The sequence below is a fragment of the Platichthys flesus genome, chromosome 5 (assembly GCF_949316205.1).
Source record: "Platichthys flesus chromosome 5, fPlaFle2.1, whole genome shotgun sequence".
NCBI classification, from domain to species: Eukaryota; Metazoa; Chordata; class Actinopteri; order Pleuronectiformes; family Pleuronectidae; genus Platichthys; species Platichthys flesus.
This window is the reverse complement of record NC_084949.1, coordinates 11,659,562-11,682,170: the sequence shown is the minus strand read 5'-3', so window position 1 is coordinate 11,682,170 and position 22,609 is coordinate 11,659,562. Positions and strand designations below refer to the sequence as shown.

Here is a 22,609-nt window from a genome sequence, read left to right as displayed (position 1 = left end):
GGGTTTTGCAAGTGCTTTGCACTGAGAAAATGATCCTACACTTTCACCACACAGACACACACACATACGATAGACCCATCTGCCCACTTTCTGCCATGTACAGACTGCACTGATGGATTGAGTGGAGGCACATACACTCAAAAGAAAACACACACCCATCAAAGACAAGTACACACATACCCACACATCTGCTCATAGCACTTTGACATACACTTCGGCTGATGGATAGACATGGATCTGATACCCTCATCACCTGATGTCAGTCAACGCTTTCATCAGCCAAGGCTTCTCTCACACACACACACTCACACACTTCTACATTTGTGGGGACAGACGTTGGCACAATGCATTCCTTTGTGCCTAAGCTTAAGATTAACCATGAAAACTGAGTGCCAAAGCCCAAGCCCCTCGTAACATAACAATAACCCAAACGTAATTCTAGCCACTGAAATATGTTTGAAGGTCTGTTAGAAAGTGAGGTCTGACCAAAATGTTTCACGTTTCAAAAATATCTGCATCCCGCAAGGTCTAAAAGTAGCACACACACACACACACATGCACTTGTTGGGAGGACATAATGCATTCCCGAGACCCTAACCCTAATGTTATCCAACTAACTGATAAACCTAACCCTAACCTAAACTCATTTCTAGCCCTGAAACCCTGGATCTTTACCCTCAAACAGCCCTTTGAATTAGTGAGCACCAGCCAAAATGTCCTAACAATAAACCAAAATTGGCCCTCATAACTATAGATAGACATGCCCACACACACGCACTGCAGAACTGCATTTGTTCCATTTCCTGTGCTTGTCATTATTAACTCTTTCTATTGTACATCTGACAATTCAGCTTATCTTCTCTCAGGCTTTCTGGCTTAAGAGGTCATTGCAGTTAATTTGTTTTATCAGCACCTGATGTCTGGGTATTGGCCAGTCAGAACTGACATCCTGACCACACTGACACAACGACGAGTTTGCACCCAGAAGATCTCATCTGATGCTTTAATGATAAGTTTCATTCAATTTGCTGAAATCAATTCAATGCCTCACAAACCGACAGTGAGTGAACTACACCAGGTCAAGCTTTGACCCTGTGGCTCAAGTGTTAGATAGGGTTGTCTACTAACTAGAGGGTCGGTGGTTTGATCCCTGGGTGCTTCAGTCTTCATTTAAGTTAGTTCAAAATGGTGTTTTATTCATGCAATGCTTGCATTTTGATGATACATACCTTTCTGTTTTGATTCAATACTGCTCAATAAACCCTTTAACTTACTTTCTATGCATGTGTCAAAAGTATTGCACTTTGTGGCCATTTTAAGATGTCTGGGGTCAAAATTTAAGCTTGAAAACAATGTAAGGGGGTTGTTAATACAAAAGGGGCTAAAATCAACAAAAAAAGCACTTAAATGTTAGCTAAATGTTTTTTTTTTTTCTCGTTTCCTTTTCAAAGCTGAACACTCATAATGCAGTCTTTTCATTTCTGTGTCAGTGAAGACAGTAAACACAGGGTCTGTTCTAATTTGTATGCAGATGTTACCGGCTTATACTTACACAATCTTGCCAAGAAACTAAAAGTATAATCTGGCTCTTCATTTTAAAATGTATTTCAAACCTTTACTACAACTGAGAGAACATTTGTTATTCTGTTGAAAAAGTATTAGTCTGTCTATTGATTGATGTTCTTAATGTCAAGTACAAGAAGTCTTCTGGTAGTCGCGACAAGTGCATCCGTTCCGCTGATGCTGGTTATCCTCCGCAAAATCTCTCTGTTTGTGGCACCAATGTAGAATCATTTATTTTATCGTCTTTTATAATATAGATCTTTGGAAAAATATAGAGGTGTGTAACTCAGTGAAATCCATGATAGGTACGGCCATACTTCTTATAACATATTTATTATACCTACTATTCCTACCCTTTTGACCAAATCAGCAACCCTGACCTGGGTCACACGTTCACAGACAGGTGTCAGTTTAGGTGGATTCTCATCAGTCCGTAACACAGGATGAAGGACACATGCTCGGGGAAATTATGCCTCTGGATATTGACATGGACAGGCACATGCAAACATCTACCCTAACTTTGCCATCAGCTGTTTGGCCGGTCATGATATTTTCCACTCTGTTTGGTATTCAGGTCATATCAGTTCCAGGCTGACAAGTGACCAAGTACTTGGCATGGGGATTTAAACCACACAGGCATTCACTTGTCAATCAAGAAAGCCCTTGTCACAGATTATTTGTTGTTATGCACTCCGCTCTGGGTAATACCAATAACTAACATTCAGAAAGCATGGAACATACGCTACACGGCAATAATCGTAATATGTAATAACACGTATATTTGTTGTATGACACTTTCTTTTGATTTGTCATCCTCTTCTCTTTCTTACTTATGAACTTACATGAACTTGTCTGGCTGATGAAAATCCACACTTCTGGCAGTTCCATAGAGTGGGCAGAAATGAGTGACATATATTTATGTTTCTATATTTAAGTATAGTCATCTGTTACTCAGTGTGTCACTCAAAAATGTGAAGCTTCCCAGATACCAAAATAGTTAACTTTGTACCTTTATTTTCTACGTCTTTGCCAGAATTGGATCAATATAGAACCTACAGATGAAAGGAGCTGTATTTCTGTTATGCTTGTCAGTCAGAGACAATCCCAAATGTGGAAGAAGACCTCCCGTGTGTGTGGGTGCTCGTCAGGGGGAAGTGGTTGGCAGACAGAGGAGATGGTGGCCACAGGATCCAGTGGTGATGATCTGTCACCGTCAACTCATTAAACCGGTCATGTCCCTGGGAGTAAAGACGGGATGGAGGCAGCGACACCTGCTTTACTTTTCTCCTCTGTGCAAGGGCGATAGAGAGAGACACTGTGGCCCTGGACACAGCACACCTCAAATACAGGGATATGTCAGCTGAGGAGGCATTCAGGTGGAGTGGCACTAAGACAACACTTGTTATTGCAACACTTAACACCAAAATGATGGAATGTGTGAGGTTTCGATATGAAATCTTTCTTAAATTACATCGTGACTCATTATTATGTTCACCCTGGTGTTAGCTTCTAACCACAACATCACAAAGGCAAATTCCAAAATGGCTGTATTCAAGTCTTCTGCCTCAACAATAGTGGTTGGGTGAGAGGCGTGCCTGGATTTGACTCATTGGTGGTTATGAGTGTATCTCTAGATACAAACATTGAGTCAGGAATTAGACAGAGGCGTTAAGTAAATGCTTCATACTTCATGGTCTATTTGCATAAACACAAAAGTAGATTATCTAAGATTTAGTTGCATAAGATCTTTTAGATTTTGTGTGAGAATGAGACTTGTAGTTGTTATAACATTCATCTGCAGTTGTGTGTTTTCAAATTGAAATCTGAAATTTAGTGTTATAGCCAGTCCAGGAAAGAATGGCGATGTATTAGGCAGACATACAGCATAGGTGCATAAAAAACATGTATATTTTGAATTTGCAACAAGTGCCATGTATATCTGGTATTGAGTGTAATGTTAAATATATATCATACAGGAGCAGAGAGTGATTGATAGTACCTTATTTCTACTGAAGACTAATCTGGAAATGGTCACCATCACTAGACTGTTTGAAATTGAAACTTTCATCAAGTTGTGCTCACCTGCTTTACACTGAGCTGTTCAGCTGATCTACTGGTCATGTTTTTCATTTGAGGGGTTTGAGTAGAAACCCCTATGTTGGCCCCTTCGGGCATCTTCTCTGGGGTTAACTCCAAAGAAAATTATAATTGAGTTAAAGAAGAAAGGGAAACATCAAGACGGTCAAATAATTGCCCACTTCACCCAGTTACAAAATGCTGTATCACTGCCAGAAACATGTTACTGAAGCAGATCCAGAGGCTCGGACTGCTCAGCGAAAGCCAAAGATGTCAGGCTGCAAGGATTAGGAAGGAGAGCTTTATTTCATGAAAATGGATCCCCATTCCATTGTTTAGTGGCCGATGCATTGTTGTGATGAAGGAAAGGAATATATACGACTCTGTTGCAGGAACACTTCATTCAGAATCTGCAACACATCATCGTGCCTTCGAGTGGAATTATTATGGTGCAAATATGTGACCTGAACTCTGATTTGATATCATTACACCATGAGCATGTTTTATGTGAGTTGATTGCTATTATGCTTGCACTGCAGAAAGCCTTGTGCCGTTTTCAGAAACACAGATGCATTATGGATTAAATGTGATCCCTGTGTTCGGAAGGCAAATAAATGACTGCAGCTGCACTGAATATCAGCAAGTCAATATTAAAACTCTCACTTGTCACCTTTTAAATAGTCCCTGTTCAGACAGTTTAGCGAATGCAGAACATGAACGTGTGGGCTGAAATGTCGGCATTTGTATGTTGGTTTAATAGTGTACACCCTTGAAACTGTAGCAGGTCTATTTTTGGAATCAGACAGCCAGGTTTTTATTTTGTTCTCAATTGTATGTGGCTTTTGATAACAATAATAATAATAATTAAAGTATATCTACTGACTGCTTACTCCTCCTTTAGTGGATGAATGGGAACATGACAATCTGTGTCACTGTCCACAGTCTAAAAGCCTGAGTGCAGGTTTGAGGAACAAGCTACTGCTTAACCCCCTGTGTCCTATGAATGAAAGCAAGCAATAATTGGTTCATTCAGGAGTTAGTACAATTAACAATATAACCGTTAATAAAAATAAACTCAGAGTGATCCGACTGTGTCTTTCAAACCTTAATCTAACTCTTACACACAATATTGTTACTAGAAACAGAAGGAAGGCACGGTCAAGAACTTGATCAATAACTTAAAGCACTATGAACTCTAGAAATTAACACGCTGGAATACTTGGAAACCTCAAATTAACTAAACAAAGGAAAACACAGTACTAAATACACAAAGTTTATAAAAAACATCTGAAACTAATCAAGGCGGGGGAGGTTATCTATAAAAGGCGGAAATTTGGACAAAGAAAGGAAGTGAGGTATGCGTAAGTGAGTAAATGACTAAGTAAAAAAGGATGTGCCTAAATTGTAAAAATATGCAAAACAAAAAAATATATACATAACGAATAACAAATATACACAATGAATTCTAAAACCCAACACAACTTACTGCCCTTATCTTCAGCAACTTGTACTTTAGAATAATAGACCTGATACGGATTAAGCATCAATTTACTTTCTACTATCTCCTGATAGTTGAAAGTAGGTCATTACAAGAGTCCACAAGTACTGAGGGCAGATAAAAGTTAAATCCACCAGACGTTAAAAACGTTTTGTCTCTCCCCCTGACATCAGTGTTTCAGTCTGTCTGTGATTGTTCGAGAACACGGTTAGCGGCTCAGAGAGGCTGAAGAGGAAGCACTGAGGCGAGCAGAGGGAGAGATACAGACTGGAAACCTGTCACTGTTTTCTCAGACTGTCCAAACTCTTTCACTATCTCTGCCAAGTCAACCACACGCTGTCACCAAAAAATGGTTTTACTGTGAGGGAAACAATAAATCAAAGAGTTAGAGTGATAAACTGAAAGTGTGTTCATGTAGTGTTGGAATAATTTGAAAAAAAAAGTACGGAGAGGGAAATGAGGAAGTTGTAACAACTGGAGAACTCTTCAGAGTGGTGGCGCCATCACTTATAAACCAATTAAAAATAAGCTAAAAATAATAGCTTTAAAAGTGAACCTGTAAAACCCCTTCACCTTTTGAACCTGCAAACTGCACGTCCATCTCCCACAAGCACCAAACACCAGACTTTTTAGCCCCTACAGATGTTTTTAGGATTAAAGTGTTTTCGTTTTAAATTGTTTATATGCCTGTCACATTGATCTGTTTTCTGTGCTCTCATTTTTATTATGCAATTATATGACAGATGCAACACATTTTTCTTTCACCTTCCAACTTCAAAGCACATGAATACATCAAGTGTGGAACGATGCCTTCACAACTCAGGAAATGGGACTTTCAGATGAGCAAGTAATGCCACACTGAGTCATTGATGAAACAAGATATATGTGGCCCTCCCAGAAAGACCTTTAACCTCTTGAACATTTCATCCAAACATCTTGCAAGTTGTTGAAAAGTTTTTAAATTTCTTCTATACAAGAGATGTTGTGAATCCTTCATCAAATCACTGAGCCTAGAATGATCACTTCCATTCTCTCCCCGCTGTCCTAATATTTTTGATTTATTTTGATTTTTTTACAATGGGAAAGAGCTGGGGTGACAGCAGCGGAGCCAGCAGACAAACACAAGTCTGACGACGCATTAGACCTCTGCTGTCATTTGTCACTCACACTGTCTCGCAGGCTGCAGAGGTGAAGTGGGACACAGCTGTTGTTGAAATCAAGGTAATGATAACTGCACTTGTCAACTCGTTCCTTTGCGATCCGGTGTGCGGTTGGAGTGGGTGAGTGGTGTGGGGGGGGGCCAAGGTGGAGCAGTAGGAAACTCTCTGCTGTCATTTATCAGTCGGAGGCGATATGGGACGCAGGTGCCGGCTCATACATTCAAGACAAGTGAGAGCTCCTCTCATGGACACTAAGAGCTGCCTGTACATGTGCAGCTGGGGTCAAACCCAAAGCCCAGCCTGGTACTTTAGAAAGGTTAATATCCGTCCTCCTGGGCCGGCTGAGACATCCTGTACTCTCTCCTCTGTAGATACATCACTTACGGATGGAGTCATCGCTGAGGAAATCTTTGAGCTACACAGAGAAGTCAGGTTTACACATTACGAGTAAGAAAAAGCTTGAAGATGCTAAATGAGACGATTAAATTCATCAAAGATGGTGAATATAAAAAAGAACATTGTAATTTAGGCACATATGTTTCATCAAAAGTTCTCATCACTGGATTGTGCATAATGAAAACAGTAATTCTGTTTGCTCTTTATAACTGCCCTCAATTATATCGGCTCTCTGTGTTACTGTGGGGATCTTGGGACTTCAGTTATAACTCAGAGCTTGTTCTGGTTGCGTAGGTGGAGGATCAATACAGCTTGTGTAAGGTCAGTGGTCAGTTTTCAGTCCAGCTCTCGACCTTTGCTACCGGCCATGCACAGCTTGAGGCGTCTGTCGTTCTCCGTCTCACTCTTCTCTTTCTCACAATGCAGTGCAGAAATTAACGTGGTGATTGCAGTAATTGCAGACTGTAACATTAGGCCCATAGATCTCCCATAAAAATAAATGGTCTCATCCTGCCCAGGGAATCTATTTATTTGATCGATTGAAAGCAATCTCATCCAGATAATTTATTTCCTATTCATAATTGGTGTAAATTAAAAACACACACACTCAAGTGCTCAAATATATAACCAGTCAGATGAGAATCAACAATAAACAATGACATATATATAAAAAACACCAAAACTGAAACACTGACTACTCACACTGAAGATCTATAAACCGACTACCCCTTCAATTCATGTTTCAAGGCGGGGGGGATGCTCAGCCAAGAGTTCACAGGTCGATCTATGGAGGCTGCACAGGGTTCAAAGGTGAAGTTGTATCTTCCTTTAATGATTAGTTGTTTTGTGACCCGCAGGATGACAACAGCAACATGCACAGTATTTCGAAGAGATAGATCATTTAGTTTTAGTTGTGGTACATTCTCTTTGCACTTACGGAAAATCATCAGAAAATATGAGTGTTTGTATGTTAAGTATCTTAATCATAAGATCACCTGTCAAAGAAGCATTAACCTAAGCTTATGATTGTCAACTAAAGCTACCCTTTCATGAAAAGCTGCAGTGGTTGATACACCACTTGTACTGCATGTTTGTGCTTATGTCATACACATTAAGCAAATCTTTCTTACCATCATTACATTGCTTTACAGCAGTTTTTGAAGAGAAGATTACAGCATTTACCAACTAACTATTAAGAATGTGCAGATGTCACGAATGTTTGGATTGCCCACGTAGGTGATCTGATGGTAAATTAAAAGAGTTTTGCTCATTTTTCTTTCTACTTCCAGTGACTACTACTGTTCTCTTTCTTCACCACTTCCTTGTTGTATTTGAGCTCCACTGGTCTAATCAATCAAACAAACAAACATCAAATAGTTTCTACTTTGAAATGTAAAAATAAGGGTAAAGGTATGCATGAGCACTCATGGTAAAATATACACCAAACTGTGGAGGGACAGAATAAGCATATACATTCTAAAATCCATCAGATGCTGGTTTTGTGTTTTTTCTCCGCTTGCTTCCCTTCACCGTTGTATTAATCTGAAACTTTTCATGTCCCAATGTAAAGCTGCTCTTTTTTATTATGACCGTGTTTCACAAAAAGATGAATTCTACCCCTTGAACTGCTCAAAGTGTTTAATATGAACCAGATGGAGGCAGCGCTGAGTTTACATCAACAACAAATTAATACAGCATATGGGAGCAAAACGCCAATGTCTGTTTTTATAACAGGGAATTAAGACATTAAGGCAGGTCTTTCAAAATAAAGGCCTCGTTCCATAGCTGGGCAACATTTGACATTTTACAGTATGGCAGTCTTACGCCTTCATTTAAGCTCAGAAATGACTTTGGCTGTCGTTACTGTACTCTGAACTCTTCTGAGCTTCTAAAATCCTGTCCATAATCCATATAGTTCTAATGACTCATTGTCCAACAAACATCACAATACTCATTTCACTCTTTAACCTCTATGTATCCAGCTTGACTTTGTGTGGTTTGTTTCGACTATAAATCTGGTATTGTTTTCATTGTCTGGTACAGCAAACTTGCCAACTTATTCTCTATCATAGTGCTGAATGTCATCCTCTAATAATTCAGAGTGAAAATAGTTTCAAGGACCGAGTTAAATACCCTGACGTAATATAAAGTTATGAAAGAGCTACACAAAGTCGTGTTCCCAGTCAGGAACATCCTATCCGTCCCCAAATGTTTAAAAAGGGAAAGGACGACCAAAGAGCTTCCTAATGGGGGAAACACTTTAGCCATTTTCTCAGCAGTTTTCCAGAGGCAAAGGTCTCTCTCTCTCTCTCTCTCTCTCTCTCTCTCTCTCTCTCTCTCTCTCTCTCTCTCTCTCTCTCTCTCTCTCTCTCTCTCTCTCTCTCTCTCTCTCTCTCTCTCTCTCTCTCTCTCTCTCTCTCTCTCTCTCTCTCTCTCTCTCTCTCTCTCTCTCTCTCTCTCTCTCTCTCTCTCTCTCTCTCTCTCTCTCTCTCTCTCTCTCTCTCTCTCTCTCTCTCTCTCTCTCTCTCTCTCCTGACATAAAAGGTTGTGTGAAAAATTACAGCAGTCCTGAATATTAGAAGTGCCTGCAAAATACTTCCCTAGCCTATCCATCAACACAGGGACACATGGGTCTTCCTTGTGTGTGTGTGTATGGACACCTAAAAGTCATAGTGATAAACATGTCTGTACTTTGTATATGATTGGTGACAGTCTTGTATGTGTATAACCTTGCATATGATGTGCTTTCACATAATGGGAGAGTTTGCCTGTTAACCTCACCGGGCGGTGGGAATCCATCATTGCATCTTCACCTCTTACGTCAGAGAGGACACATTCATAAACTTTCTTGACCTTGGACGAAGAAAATTTCTCACACACAGGCCATTGTTTTAACAGCTGACATTAAGCTACGTCTTGTCATGCTACTGTCTGTGTATGTGATGCAGCTAAGCTACATGGGGTCCTGTTATTCAGCATTTAGCAGTTTACAGCACAGATCAATTCTTGTTTATAGTGTTTATTCTTGTAAAAATGTGTTATAGCAAATCAATTGTTACTTTGCCAACAAGTATTTCAAATGGTTACTTAATATATTTACAATGTATTGCACAAATGGTATTCCTCTCACTCATCCCTTTCCAAGCAAAGGTACAAATGTAAACGCTTTTTAGATTTTTACTGATGAATCCTGTCTCAGTTTGGGGAGAAAACACAGATAAAATCATAGGTTTAGTTTGTTCCCTGATTAGTTGTTGCATGTGTTGACAATCTAAAATCTCCTGCTATTATGTTGATTATTTGTATTTGTTGATTGTGCTTTATTACCAAAAGGCTGCGTTTTGTGCTTATGCAGCCAAACTCATCAACTATCTTCTCATCTAAATTTGCACAAAAAAACAATGTAGCTCCTTTCTTTATTTATTTAAAAGCTGCAAGCTGGAATCCATAAAGAGATTTTTGGGTAATGTAAATGTAAGTTCAAGACTGATGGTTTTGTTGGGGGTGTAGAATCTCAGACAGTGACCCAAAGGCAATGACCTGCATGTTAAAATACTGAAGTTCTAGGAACTTCTAACGGCACTATGTTTGATGATCTTTGATGTTGCCTTTGTTCAGGGGGATATTATATATGTGTGTAATGTAGAATTTGAATATAGTTCCATTACAATGTGTGCACAATCAAAGATAGCATGGTATACTGTTACAAAAAATTACCAGTCAGAGAAAATTAAAACATGCCTGACTTTATCAAAAAGTGTGATGTAGCTATATAACAGCTTAAAACCCACACACCACATGAATAACTGTGTCTTTGTCAGATTGCACAGTGTCTTGGTTAAAAAGTTGATTAGCCTTTAACCCTGACTTTGTACAAATGTCTGAAAACAGAGGTTCAGGGGGTCACTTTGAGGTGAGTTCGTTATTTTTCATTATGAATAATCAAAAGGTTTAATACAAATTCTTACACAATTATAGATGCCTTGAACCACTCTTGTCCCATGATTACCAGAGTGTGCTTTTATATTTAAAACTAACCCAACCCCGCTTTAAGACACATCACAACCTATGATCTCCTTTGCAGAATTTATTTTACAGTGAGAACGAGAGACAGATGGAGCGAGGGATAAACAGAAGAAGGACAAAGAAAAGCCATGACAGACACATTCAGGGAGAGAGCAAGAGAAACAGCGGAACAAAGAGAGATAAATGAAGAGATTTAGTCACTTTCTTCTGTTTGTTAAAGAACCCACATTGTATTTTAGGCTTTGGCAATGTCTTTGGCAACTACGCATACTGGATTGCAAATAAAAACGAAAAGATGAGAGAGAGAGAGAGAGAGAGAGCGCGCTCATGTTCAATCAGTGATGCTTAAGTGTTGGACAGTGGAGCAGTGTGGTGGAATAAAACCACCTGATTAATTTTAACATTATCGTCTTCATGTTTTTGGAATTGAGCGACAGCTAGTGTGAGAATGGGGGGGGGGGGGATTAAAAGAGCAGGGTATGTTCTGGGTGTGAATATGTTCAGGGTCAGTTTAATATATATAACAGTCTCCCTCTCTTTCTCTGTGTGCATGTTCTATTTGCTTCTATATGTGGAGCTGTATTGGTTATGTGTGTAACTTCATATTCCCATCAATAATTCAGGGAGTATTTGCGATTCTCCAGGTGCCTGGGTTCTGATATATTTTATTGAATAAGCTGCATTGTTTGCTGTATATTCACTGTCATTATTGTAGATCTAACAACGCTGAACAACTCTGGGTGGTCTCACGTATCGATCCCTCAAACTCTCATCACTTTGCAAAGCTGCTAAAAATAAGTTTCTCTGGATGATAAACAGACTATTGCTTGAGGTTTATCTTGTTTTTTATTCTTATTTTTGATCAAATGAATAATTGTCCATTACTATGGTGATGCAAGGTAACTCCTTGAGAGTTGTCCCAACATATATTAATTAAGTCTAAATAGCCATGATCACTGGAAGTACAGAAACCAGACAGACTGCTTATGCTGGAGTAACCCTCTCAACTAATGTATTTTAGCAGAACTATTCTATTTGGCATGTATATTGGTGGTGTTAAATTTGATTGGACATAGGGGCTCATATATGAATGTAAATTTCTAAAACTTCTCTGCTGCAGATCGTCTTACTGGACATTGTTTTTACTGCTCTGTCTTTCATATTGTTTGTGCATTCTATTCAAAATACTGATTTCCTTTTGTTGGCTGGTCCACCCCCACAGAAACCTCTGTTCCCTCGGCTCATTTCCACCAACACCACCACCACCCACTACAACAGGCATGTCACTTGATGAGCTTGACTTAAAATGTCTGAGTCCCCATCTGTATTTCTCTTTGCCTCATTTCTCTCCCTCAGTGATTCCTCTCTTTCTCGTGCCTTGAGCACATTTGCAATTGGAAAGGCTCTGTTGGGTTGTTGCACCTAAACATTAATGATAATTCACTGAACTAACAAAACAGAATTTGTATCTTCGTGGATAGTTTCATCAACATTTGTGAACTTGAATAGAAAGCTGGGAACTAGGGAGGCACGATAAATTTCTTGTCCAACAACATACTGTGGAATAGTTATTCCAGTTGAAGGCTGAATTAGTTGAATCCACCATGATTGTTTCTGGTTTTTACCACCGAAGAGAACTTTATTTCACAGTTGATGCATTTTTTGAGCTTGTAATTTATTTAGCAAACCAGGAACACACCTGCTGTTTCTAATTGCTGTCTGTGAAATGAGAAGTAAAAAAAACAACATTGGCAATATAATGAAATGTTGATGTTGATCCAAACTGTCCACATCCATCCTATCAGTGATTGCAGTTGCTCTCCTATTATTACAGTTGATTATTTAAACAAGGTGCCGACATCACTGTCTTTTTTCTAAAGTTTATCTCTTAAAATACCCAGAAACCTCCCCAAGCTCAGACCAAGCCCACAGTCAGAGCAGCCATTGCTCTGATGTGCTCTCTGCTCTGTTACTCTCCTAAGCATCGATTTGACATGGTGCAGTATCTGCCACTTTGCTCCCTAAGAAGCCTTACTATCCTAGTACCCTGCATGGCTGTTTGAAATGAATTTAATCTGGTCATGTAAGTCGGATCCAGAAATTTTTCAAAGTTCCCCTAGAGTGGAATCTATAAAATGCTGCACACATTATCATAAACCTGGAGAGCTGGCCAGCACATCAGCAATAGCCGGGGATAGCACACAACCTAAATAATATGCTTTACATAACTTTACAGATTTACCCGTCCAGTGTCCTGTGTATCCCAAGGTCAGCTTGGAATTGTCACAGTGCCCCCTGCAACCCTCAAACACAATGTCTAGTATTACATCAACCTCAATTTTTTGGGGGGTGATTTTCACTTTATATTACAACACTGTCAGGAAATTTGTGACAGAACACATCTTATGATACCCTTAATATTGTACATAACTTAGAGTTGAGAGCTCTCCTTATGACAGAATAGCTGTCATAAGAAGAGCTGTGAGGCAAGTCTCCATTCTCAAGAAGATAATAACAATCCTGACATGATTTGTTATCTGCTCCCTCCCATTTGATATAAAACTAAGATGTTTCCATCGCTGTTCAAGCTTTTCTGAGTCACTCCTTTCATGCACGTTGGACCAAGAATCCTCTGTCGACGGAACTTTTATTATAAACTCAGATATTCAATAACTGTAAAACTTAGGCTCATTTAGTTAATTATTTTATTGGCCACTGTCAAAGCCAATTAGAAATTCAGTATCACCAATAAGCACTTTCTTCATGGTAACTTGTAATGTAAGGGATTAGGATCAGGGTTACATAAAAAAGTATACTAAAGGTCTAAAACAAATGGTTGTGGTCTTAAATGTATATGTTTAAATTGTGTAAGTTGCAAAGTTATTAGATCGGCCGTTGTTTGAAAAGGCTCCCCACAGAGAGCCATTTCCACTTCCTATTTTACTAGCTGACCTCCATTTCACTCGCCTCGATGGGTTTTCTCAGCAGGGGTTTCTTTCATCTGTCTTTCTGACAAGCTAAAATGTGTTCGTACTGTTTTATGTCTTCATTGTGAACCAAATGGTTATCTAAACCTCCAGCACCTTGTCATGTTTGGATAAAGATAAAACCCTTACTTTGTCAGCATCTCAAAACTAAAGCTCTCATGAGGCTTTCACAATGTGCATTTACTTCCCCTGTTTTGGGAAGGCAATTGTTATGTATGACGTCCTCCGAGGTTGAATAAATTAATCAATAATCACACGCATACGTGAATTATACACTCGTACGGACTGTTAGAGAACGTTCTCTGTAAAACAGGATCAAACTGGAGGTGAAGTAGACCTATGTGAATACATGATATTCCCATTTCAAATCAATATTACACTGCTCATCAATGGCTAATGCTAATAAGTACTGCTCCATCCTCAAAAGCACATTTTAATTGGTGTAAACCCAGGATCTCGAAAAGGGAAAATTTCATAAATGCATGATGATATTTAGTCAATGCAAAAACTACAAGATAAACCATAAATTCTACATTTGCTTTAATGTGAATGTACATGTGAACACACACTTCGAACCTTGTATTTTGTATATTCAAGCACTTTCATATGGCCGACAGTATTCCAAAGCTACATTTGTTTCATTGTCTATGAGTTTTGTTACAGGAAAAGAAAAGCAACATGAAACCTAAAGACAAGACACACAATAAATCATGACCATGTTCTCGCATGAGCAATTCAACAATTGTGCCCCACCACTATTTTCTGCAGTATTCGTGTATTATATCATGGTACTTATTTAGTAATAGGCTGTTTTATCATTTATAATCAATGATTAGTTGAAAACTCATCAGAAAGAAGATGAGCAGAGTAGATCACTGGATTCTCTCAGTCTCTATGACAATATATCTGCTCATAAAATGTTATTGGATTCACCTGAATTTCTAAGGATTCTCTGAATAACCACTAAATCTCTCTGTTTATCTCTTTGTCTTGTCAGGATGGCATGGGAAATCTACGGGTGACAAAGGAAGGTGTCCGATTGGAGGGAGTGTCCGAATTCCTGCTGCCTTTATATGTCAAAGAGATCCAGTCTCGTAGGGTAAGACTACCTATGTTTGTGAGTTTGTGTGTGCAAGTACGTGTGTTTGTGTATATGTGTGCCTATGTACCTCAAGAATGATTAATCAAGCACTATTGAAGCAAAACATATTCATGGTTTGAGTATATTTATGTATTTGTGTTCTTCGATGTAAATGTAGTCAATCAGTTAAATATTTTTCTCACCTTGTTTTTAATCAGGACAATTACCAATCTATTATGTTTCTGTGTAGAAAGCCATGTTCCAACCCCTATAATCAGCAGAAATCACATGTGGCTGTCATGGTGACATAGTATAACAGTCTTTCAGATTCGCTTGTGCCATTATGGACCTGTGTCACTCTATATAGGGCACTGTGTGTGTGTGTGTGTGTGCGTGTGCGTGTGCGTGTGTGTGTGTGTGTGTGTGTGTGTGTGTGCCCAAGCTTGTATATGTTCATATGTGATGCTTGCAAGAAAAGTCATGAACTATGAAAGATATGCACTCAGAGTTCAATCTGAAGCCACATGGACCCGACAATAACTCTGAATTGACGCCACATCATCAGCCAAGATTAAGCTGTAAAGAGAGAGACAAAAAAAAACACGCAGCAAACTAAAAAGGTTCCCTCGGGCCTGAATAACTTTGCCGATAAGAGTACTTCAGCATAGAGAGTGATGGAGAAGTGGAATAAAGAGATACTGACGGACAATGTGAAGAGGAAGAGAAAAGTGTGTCAGAAGGGATAGAGGAGTCAATGGGAAGGGAAGCATACTATGTGTTGATTCATGGACACAAAGCCTTTAATTCATTACAAATTAAACTGATGTTCAATTTGATTTTCAAACATATAGTCCTACATTTTTCAATAGATAGATTTTTACAAATGATGCAGTAGTAAACAAATGAATCACATTAAGTTTACCTATTTGTAGTGGTTACCAAACTGTTTCTGCCTGCCCACCCTTGTGGGGGTGAAGTGAGGGATACACCCCGCTGGTGAGTACAGTAGATTTAACATGTTTTAGACTTTTGTGTCGATGCTGAGCCACATAATAGTGCATTGCCTTTTGTATTGGTTATTTTTTCACACTTTATTCACCTCTTCATGCATTGGTGTCATGGTGGTAAGTTAACGTAGATCTCCAACAGTATTTTATTAATGCCACAATGAAAAATAAATAAAAGCATAGTTTAACTTGTTTTGACTAACATGGTCAATTTGGTTGAACCAGTTGTGTAATTTATTTTGCAGTATACTTATTGAGAAATATAGTTTAGTATTTATATAGTCAATCAGCATCATTTTTTTTAAGTTACTGTACTTAAATGTTATTTTTTTAACTACCATTAGAAATGATGTCAGTTCCATACCAATTAGTATGATGCTTTAATTGTCACTCAAGAAAAAGGTATTAACTGCGTGGTAGGTTTACTTATTCTCAGTATCTTTTAACAGCCTACTGTCAACTGTCAATTTTTGGGGATATTAGTTATTGTTTACCCATTTACAAGAATGTAAGTGGACTTTATTAATCCCCAAAATAAACTAAAAAGGTTCATGCTCTCTTAATGGAAAGTTTGAGAAAAGCAATTTGATGATATCCCACACAGATGCCGTATGCCTTATTCACACACTCACATACACACACATTTACCATATTTTGCATAATCAGGGCCTTCCCCCAGCAGCGCATTGTGGGAGAGGTAAATGGAACATTGTGACTCCCAGAGAGAGCTAAATACAGAACACTGAATATAAACTATGCGCTAACAGCAGCAACCACAACACACTGAGAAATGATAGTGGCTGTGAAATTGAAAAAACAGGGTGCAGGAGAGGGAGAAAGATAATTGAGGAAAGAAAGGTGGGGGGAAACAAGAGTGAGCAGAGGTTGAAGGGAAATAAAGGGGTCAGAGAGAATCAATCAAACCTAAAGAGGTGGAAAGAACTGTATGAATACAAGAAAATGAAAGGCAAAAGTGAAGGCCAAGAGACAGACATAGAAAATAAAAATAATTGAAAAAACTAAGAAAACAACTAAAGCAGATTTAATGTTTTTCGAGTTATGATTGTGTTTCACATTATGTTCTTCATTTCCATAGATTCTGGAAGTCTTTTTTTAACCTTCCTTCCAGGTAATCTTTCGAGGCGAAATAAATCAACACTGTTGGGATATTTTGACATTGGAAAACATGTTTTGATTAGTTTTTAGTTTTTTTTCATGTGTCTGGTAATATTTTCCATGTGAGGCCAGCAAGGTGGCACAGTGGTGCAGTGGTAAGAACTATTGACCTCACAACAAGGAGGGTCTTGGTCAAAATGACAGTGACTAATGATTGTTTGTCTCTGTACGTTGGCTCTGTGATGAGACTGGCAACCTGTCCAGGGTGGACCCTGCCTCTAGCACATTCTTAGCTGGGATTGGCTTCAGCCCTGCTGTGGTCTTTAAAGGAAGCGGTATGGATAATGGATGATTATCGATGTGCATGTGTTTACAGGCTATCACAGCTAATAGTAAAATAAAATTGGTTATAGATTGTTTGTTTTATAACCACAGCATAGCTTGCACTTTAGTCTCAAAATCCCACTGTTTGATCAAGGCTCTGAACGGAGTAGGAAAGACCTGTTTCATGTGTCCATCAAGCAAAGACTACAGGTAGTGGACAGGAGTTGCTTGAGCACCTGGCTTTATAGCAACATCTGGCAAGGATGCAGTGCAAGGCCCCAGCCAAGAACTGCAAGGCACTAGTAAAGTATTCAGCAGACATTTGGAAGCTCCAGAGAAGCTTTGAGAGACACATGACCTGGAGTGTTTGAAGCTACTGAATAAAGTTTTAAAAACAGCCGTAATCTGTGCCAGAGCAACAGCATCAGCCAGAACTTAGAATTTATCAAATACAGAACTCTACAGTAGTTGTGTTCCTACAACACATGTTTACACATGGCTTGGGACTGATGTAAAATCCAATATACAAATTGTGGACAAATTAATATGTTGTTACAAATGTGTTGTCACTGACACACCAAGCTGGGCTAGAAGCGGTGAACTGATTGATCTTGCACACTGGATGATCAAGAGACTGCCCTGATTCAGGTGAGCAAACAGATTTGGCACACAGGATGATCTAGGGGCAGTCAGACCAGGTTTCAACTGGGCATGGATGGAACACTTTGACACAACAAGTCCTTCAAATCACATATTCAGGCATCATCCATGTTGACAGGGTAACATCATATTTCTGAGCCTTCCGAGGGAGTTTGATGGAAAGAAAATGTTTAGATTGAAAAAGGGCAAAGTCAAGTAAGGTTGGCACATCATCATTATCGTTGTTACAAAATAATCGAATGGTTAAGGTCCGGAATGATTGTGGTCCCGCTCCTGAAAAAATTTAAACAACCCTGACCTACCCATCTTACCCAACTATGCCCCTTGACCTCCTTACATCCGTAACAACTTTGCATTACTTCCTCCTTTGCTATTGTTATAGCATAGCAGCCAGTGGCAACAGAGATTATCCGGCAAATATTATATACTGCTGACTATTTCAGAGAACAGGTACGGTTTTGACTTAGTTGGGATCTACAAAAATCTCTCAATGATCCCTGTGCTTGGACTTTTGTATTTGGAGTATGTTTATACCGACCTGAAGGCAACATCAGCAGTTTGAGGCGTTGTATTTTAAAGTTGCCCATCCCAAAATCCCTCTGTCCTTTGTGTCTTCAACGTGTGACATCTTTGCAACGCCTTGAAAGAATCCTTTTATTTAACATGGCAAAAGTGTGGATTTGGACTTAAAAATAAAGTAATACAATTTTGGTGGTTAAACCTGAAAGATCAAGATCTCAATGGACACTTTAATAGCCATAACTGATCAAATGAAATACTTATTATGATGAAATAGACTTGACAACTGTTGTTAATTCCATCAGAGTATTAATCACTTATTTGATGGCTCTGGATGGACTTGGATATAAACTGGAAGAAAGCGCCTCTAAGGTAATATTTCTACTTTACTAATACAGTCTGTGGGGGATTTACATAGTATATGTACTCTATGTAAACGTATGCATTTACTTGGAAGATGATTCCATTGTAACCTAGAGGCAGTTGGATTATCATCAGAGCAGCAGGTTTTGTAGGGTATTTCACGGTGTGTTGGTGCATTTTAAAGGCACACTGCGAATGCGGTGTTCACTCATATCTCGCTCTCTTTTCACTATTCCCACAAAGGCCCGTTTTTAGCGACACACATGGATGAGCACACAAATTCACACACACACACACACACACACACACACACACACACACACACACACACACACACACACACACACACACAGACTTGCCACTAGGTCCTATAATTGCCTCCATAGGGATTCAATGACGACCTGTCTAGAGGCACAACGGAAACTTATTTATTCTTCTCTTTCGCTGTCCATATATATCTTTTTAATTCTGCATTTTTTTCTTTTTCTTTTGATCTATGACATGTCTTTCTATGCATCCCCCTATTTCTATGTTGTTGTCTTTCTCTTTCACCCCAGGAGTAATACTGTCTCCCAGGAGAGAGGCCAGGTTATGTGGTAGAATCCCAGGATAAGGGCCTCACTTATTGAAGAAAGAAAGAAAATCCCTGCCCCACACAGTTGGTGTTGGTATGCATGGTATAAAAGGCGGCCTTTTTTAGGGGGTGGAACCAAATCCAATGATAATTAATACTCCCAGAGAGATGATTGAAAAACAATAATGGCTGTATGAAATATAATGGAAAAATCAAAAGCAACAATTAAAAGCACTCTCATCTATACCCTGTACTGCAGCTTCAATGAAGACCAAGGAGGGAAATGTTGGGGGTGGGTAAAAGTGGGAGGATGCCATAACTTTATTTTTGCTGTTTGTCAGTTTGAGATTTATTACTCCTTCTCTCTGCCTCATACTTTCTCTGTGCTTCTTCTCTGGGGACCTGAGCTAGCTGAAACTTCTCCAACTCTGGAGCTGTAATTGAATAGCAGAGAGTCCTAATGGAACATTAGGCTGTTCCCGTCTTGGCAGGCCCTATTGATTTTGACTTTGCAGCATTGTAAACAATCCGGGCTAAATGTAACTGAACGGATGCAGACCTTGGTATAGGCTATAATTTGAGGGCTCAGTGCAACTGTTGCGCTGTGGCAGGTCTAACTGTTACAGTGTGGCTTTGTTTGACTTTAATAGCACGTTACCTGAAATGGCTCTCACTTTCTCAGAAGAATAATAGCCGGCAACTTGGGTTTGTTTGATTTCCTCTTCAAGGCTTGTGTTTGTGTGTGAGAAAAGGATGCCATAATATCCAACTGTCAAGCTCACTTGATTTTAATTGCATGTCACCTGTGGTGTACGATGCTGCGCTTTTCTTAGCAGAACAATAGCTTTTTTGATGTGATTTTGTTGCGTTCGCATCAAGGAAAGCGACTGGCATGCTTTTTAGGCCCACTGTGCTTTCTATCATCATCACTGTATAGGCCCACCCTGTGAAGGTGATGTCTCCCGTCTGAAGACAAAAACAAACCCTAAGCTATCATTCAGACACACTGTCAACAGGAAGTTCAACCTATAGGAACATTTTATTCAAATTGCGTGTCACCCCACTATGTGTGATTTATCACATAAACAGTCTGTAGTGTATAGTGGCTCAGATGCAATTCCAGTTATCCCTACCTGGAACTATGTGTGTGTGTTGTATTACTCATGTTGTGAGGACTTATCTTCCCTATGGATTAAAAAGAGCAATTCATAATGTTGAACTACACATTTGAAGTTGAAGACAGGTTTTAGGGGTTAGGTTATGGTTTATGTTAAGGTTAAGGTGAGGGATAGACAAGTATTAACTATGCTTCAGGTTAGAATAAGTCTCCACTAAATCACTAAATCTAAGTCAATGAAAGGTAATTTTGAAGTTGTGGGTTTGTGTCTGTGCTATTTTTTTTAGCTCTTTTCTAGCACAAACACTAACCTGATCAGTACCAGTAGATCTCATAGGGACTAAAGCCCAGTCTCAGGTTCGGGATAGGGTTTGGGATAAGGATATAATGAAGTCTCTTTAAAAGCCTGCTTTCCTGTGATTGTCTGAACATCTCTGAGCCTACTGATATACACAGTATATTGATCAAGCTTCTCTTGACACTTATTTCACGATCGCACCCAGCTTCTATTCATCTGCTGCTGCTGCTTCCTTTCATTGTATCCCATTATGTCTTTGTCCTATTGCTCAAATATGTAACCCACTAATCTGCCATAGAAGGAGACTCAACATGCAGTGTCCCCACGTCCAACAGATGTGAAGTGTATTTGATTTAAACACCTTGTCACCTTTGGGGGGTGGCTCTCAGTATATGTGAGTATCTCCAGGTTTCAGTTTGCAGAGAGGGGTAGCTTGGGTAGCTTAGACATGCTGCCGGTGATAATAGGCATTGACATCAAAAAATGAGCGCTCCATCAAGCAGACACACACTGCTGAGGGCTTGTAAGATGTCCGAGCTTTTTCTATGTCCCCCGGAACATTGAGAGCGATATCAAATAAGATGTCTGAGCCACCAGTAGGGATGAATTGAACATAATGGAAAAAGGAAGAAAGAACAGTTTGACTGAGGGAGGTTTGTAGGGGTTCGTGGGCTGAGGGGAATATGTTATCCTTTTTTCTGCGATTACAAATAAGACCTCATCTTTTAATTCAAGACCGAGCTCGGAAGGGTGTGTAGTTGAGCATGTGGGTGTGTGTGTGTGCGTGCGTGACTGACTGCATATTCGTCCGTCTGCGTTATCTTATTCCTGTGTGTCCGCTGTGCGAGTGTCCGGCGTGGACGTGTGTGCCAGACGTGGTCGCGACCCATTTAAAAATAGTCACCATTAACATTTAACAGCGATTTCCCGAATGTCAGGACAAAGAAAGTCACATTGGCCCTTGAGGGGAGTGAGGGAACGAGACAAAATGAATAAGAATATTAATCCCTTGCTCCAAAAGATCATTCCATCCCTCCCTGCAGCTGCTGTCTCAGAGGTCATGTCATCCAAGAGCTACAACAAATCCGCTCATCACAGAACTTGACTGGAGAAAAAGGGCACATCATGGCGTGCCATGTTAAATGTAAAAACTTGATAGTGCTGTCATTAAAGTGGATATTGCGTCAACCAAAATCCATCTAAATGTGCTTGACACTTCCCTGTCAAGCCGAATTGTAAGTCTGCCTTTGAGAGTTTAGGGCAAAAGAAAAACTGACCGACATGTCTTAAATACAATTTACCGTAGAAGTTTTTCTTACCCAGCACGCAGCACACAGAATAATATTTTATATTTGGGCTTTTTTGACAACCACAGACGCTGTCAGGATAAATTGCAAATACCAAAAAGCGAAACAAAATTAATTGAATATGACTGTGTCGTTCTTTGCTTCATGTTAGTCACAGTCTATTATTCAAACCCTTGCAGGGGGAAAAAAGGTGCCATCGTCATATTTCAAAACTTTTTTTCTCCCCATGAGGTATTATGATGTGCCTGCTTTTATAACCTCATTCTAAAAAATAACAACCCATAGTTTTGAAAAATGTCCCTTCCTCATAACTAACCCAGGCTCTACACAGTCCACATCTATAAAATGTCACATTACTGGCATCAGGACAGTAGTTACCATTGAGCACAAGGCCATCAGGTGTGTGCCAGTTTGATTTAATAAACTACACACATATGGTCATTGATAGTTGGCTGCATTTCTTCCTGAGTACAGTGTCATTTTTGACTACGTACCCAAACCCATAGTTACACTCTTTGTTTAGATGTCTCTACACCT

The 22,609-nt window shown here is 39.4% G+C and overlaps 1 protein-coding gene across 1 annotated transcript in view; it reads left to right on the top strand.

Moving 5' to 3' along the window:
• LOC133953184 (zeta-sarcoglycan) overlaps window positions 1–22,609 on the top strand; it is a 131,043-nt gene that overhangs the window by 28,973 nt on the left and 79,461 nt on the right. The window contains exon 2 of the mRNA XM_062386981.1: window positions 14,704–14,805. Within this exon, the coding sequence (XP_062242965.1) occupies window positions 14,704–14,805 (102 nt within the window). The remainder of the gene's footprint in view (window positions 1–14,703; window positions 14,806–22,609) is intronic.